Source organism: Apaloderma vittatum, unplaced genomic scaffold (genome assembly GCF_000703405.1).
Source record: "Apaloderma vittatum isolate BGI_N311 unplaced genomic scaffold, ASM70340v1 scaffold31000, whole genome shotgun sequence".
In the NCBI taxonomy this organism is placed as follows: domain Eukaryota; kingdom Metazoa; phylum Chordata; class Aves; order Trogoniformes; family Trogonidae; genus Apaloderma; species Apaloderma vittatum.
This window is the reverse complement of record NW_009695524.1, coordinates 2,988-4,925: the sequence shown is the minus strand read 5'-3', so window position 1 is coordinate 4,925 and position 1,938 is coordinate 2,988. Positions and strand designations below refer to the sequence as shown.

The 1,938-nt window shown below is 59.7% G+C and overlaps 1 protein-coding gene across 1 annotated transcript in view; it reads left to right on the top strand.

Moving 5' to 3' along the window:
- Positions 1–4: 4 nt before the first annotated feature.
- Positions 5–1,938, top strand: part of LOC104275635 (chromosome unknown open reading frame, human C10orf2) — a gene marked incomplete at its 5' end in the record, with an annotated part of 3,605 nt that continues 1,671 nt past the window's right edge. Inside the window, 2 exons of the mRNA XM_009871644.1 lie at positions 5–776; positions 1,270–1,510. Coding sequence (XP_009869946.1) covers positions 5–776; positions 1,270–1,510 — 1,013 coding nt within the window. The remainder of the gene's footprint in view (positions 777–1,269; positions 1,511–1,938) is intronic.

Below are 1,938 nucleotides of genomic sequence, written 5' to 3'. Positions count from 1 at the left end.
CATCTGGGACCGGGCGCTGCCGCTCTGGGAGCTGCTGGACGAGGATGAGACCAATGAGACCAAGGCCATGTTTGGTATCTCCCTGGTGACGAATGCCACTCTGAAACACTTTGGGGTGCGTTATCTGAGGACAGCCAAGTCCCTCGTCTTCCCCTGGTTTAGTCCCCGCGATGCGACCCTGAGGGGTGTGAAGCTTGTGAGGGTGGAGAAGAAGGGGGATGCAATAGCTTATGTGGAAGAGACTTTGCCCCGCTTTGATTCCTATCACAATCTCTTTGGGCTGCACCTAATTGGCCAACGAGATACAGAGCTGGTCTTAACTGGGTGGGAGCTAGACGCCCTGGCCCTGCACCAATCTACAGGGGTGGCCAGCCTGGCCCTGCCGCGGGGGGCCACCTGCCTGCCCCCTGCCCTCCTCCCCTACCTGGAGCAGTTCAAGCGCATCACACTGTGGCTGGGCGAAGACCTGCGCTCCTGGGAAGCTGCCAAACTCTTTGCCCGCAAGCTGAGCCTCAAGCGCTGCTCTCTGGTGCGCCCCAGTGACCTGCAGCCCCGGCCCTTGGAGGCTCTGAACCAGGGCCTGAACGTCACCAAGATCCTGCGTGCCGCCCTGCCCGCCAGCCACAAATCCATCGTCTCCTTCCGGCAGCTGCGTGAGGAGGTGTTCGGGGAGCTGGTCAACACCGAACAGGTGGCCGGCATCAAGTGGGCACGCTTCCCTGAGCTCAACAAGCTCCTCAAAGGGCACCGCAGAGGGGAGCTCACCATCTTCACAGGTGATGGGCAAACGGTGGATGCGGGGAGCAGAGGACTATTTGGTGGCTTCACCCTTCCCGGCTCCCTTTCTGCTCATGACTGAGTGCTTCTTGGGAGTGCACGAGAGGCTGGGGTGCATTCCTAGCTGGGGTGGGACCAAGCATGCTGATGTGGTGATGGTCTCCCTGCCTGGGATGACAACAAACATCCTGGAGGGTTCCTTTCTCCTGCTCCCACCTGCCACCTCCTGTCTGAGCCCTCCCTGTACCCCCCACTAGCTCCTTAGCCCTTCTCCACACCCGTCAGGGACCTGCTGGCTTCTGGAGGTGACACATATGTGCCCGAACATGCAGCTTGGCATGAGACGCTGCTTTTTTATGGTGGAAGTGCTGCGGGTGGGCTGCTCTTGTCCTACTCCTTGCCGCTTTCACCTCTAAACAGCCCCCCAGCACGTTCAGGGTGGGTCAGATTGTTCTCCCCAGCTGATTTCTCCCTTTGTTGTTCGTGTGCCAGGCCCAACAGGCAGCGGGAAGACAACCTTTATCAGTGAGTATGCGCTGGATCTGTGCATGCAAGGCGTGTGCACGCTGTGGGGCAGCTTCGAGATCAGCAACGTCCGCCTGGCCAAGATCATGCTAACGCAGTTTGCTGGCCGGCGCCTGGAGGACCAGCTGGAGCTGTACGATGAGTGGGCAGACCGCTTTGAGGACCTCCAGCTCTACTTCATGACCTTCCATGGCCAGCAGAACATCAAGTATGGTTCCAAACGTAGTGGTGTTTATCCCTAACAGCATGTGAGGGGAGCTGGGGCTCTTCCCCCGCAGTGGCTTGCAGTTTTGGGGCTGGCAGGGAGTCAGGCTGAAGCTGTTCATATCCTGGGATTGGCATCTGGGGACTCCGTGGCTGCGTTCAGCTGCCATGCGCACTGTCACAGCCTCCCTCTGGGGCAGAGGTGGAGCAGAAGGGACCTGTCCCTGTACTGGGTGGCTGCTCCCCGTGGCAGGATGTGTTCCCTGACACCTGGCCCACCTGGCAGCACTGCTGTTCACTGTTGAGGGAGGATGGGCGCATCCAGCTCCTTTTATTTACCTGGTGCTGTTATGCCTGCATGGATCAACTTGTGCCCTGAGGGTCCCCGTGGGTGGGGGCAGATCCCGGGCAGGGAATATGTGGGCAGCAGCT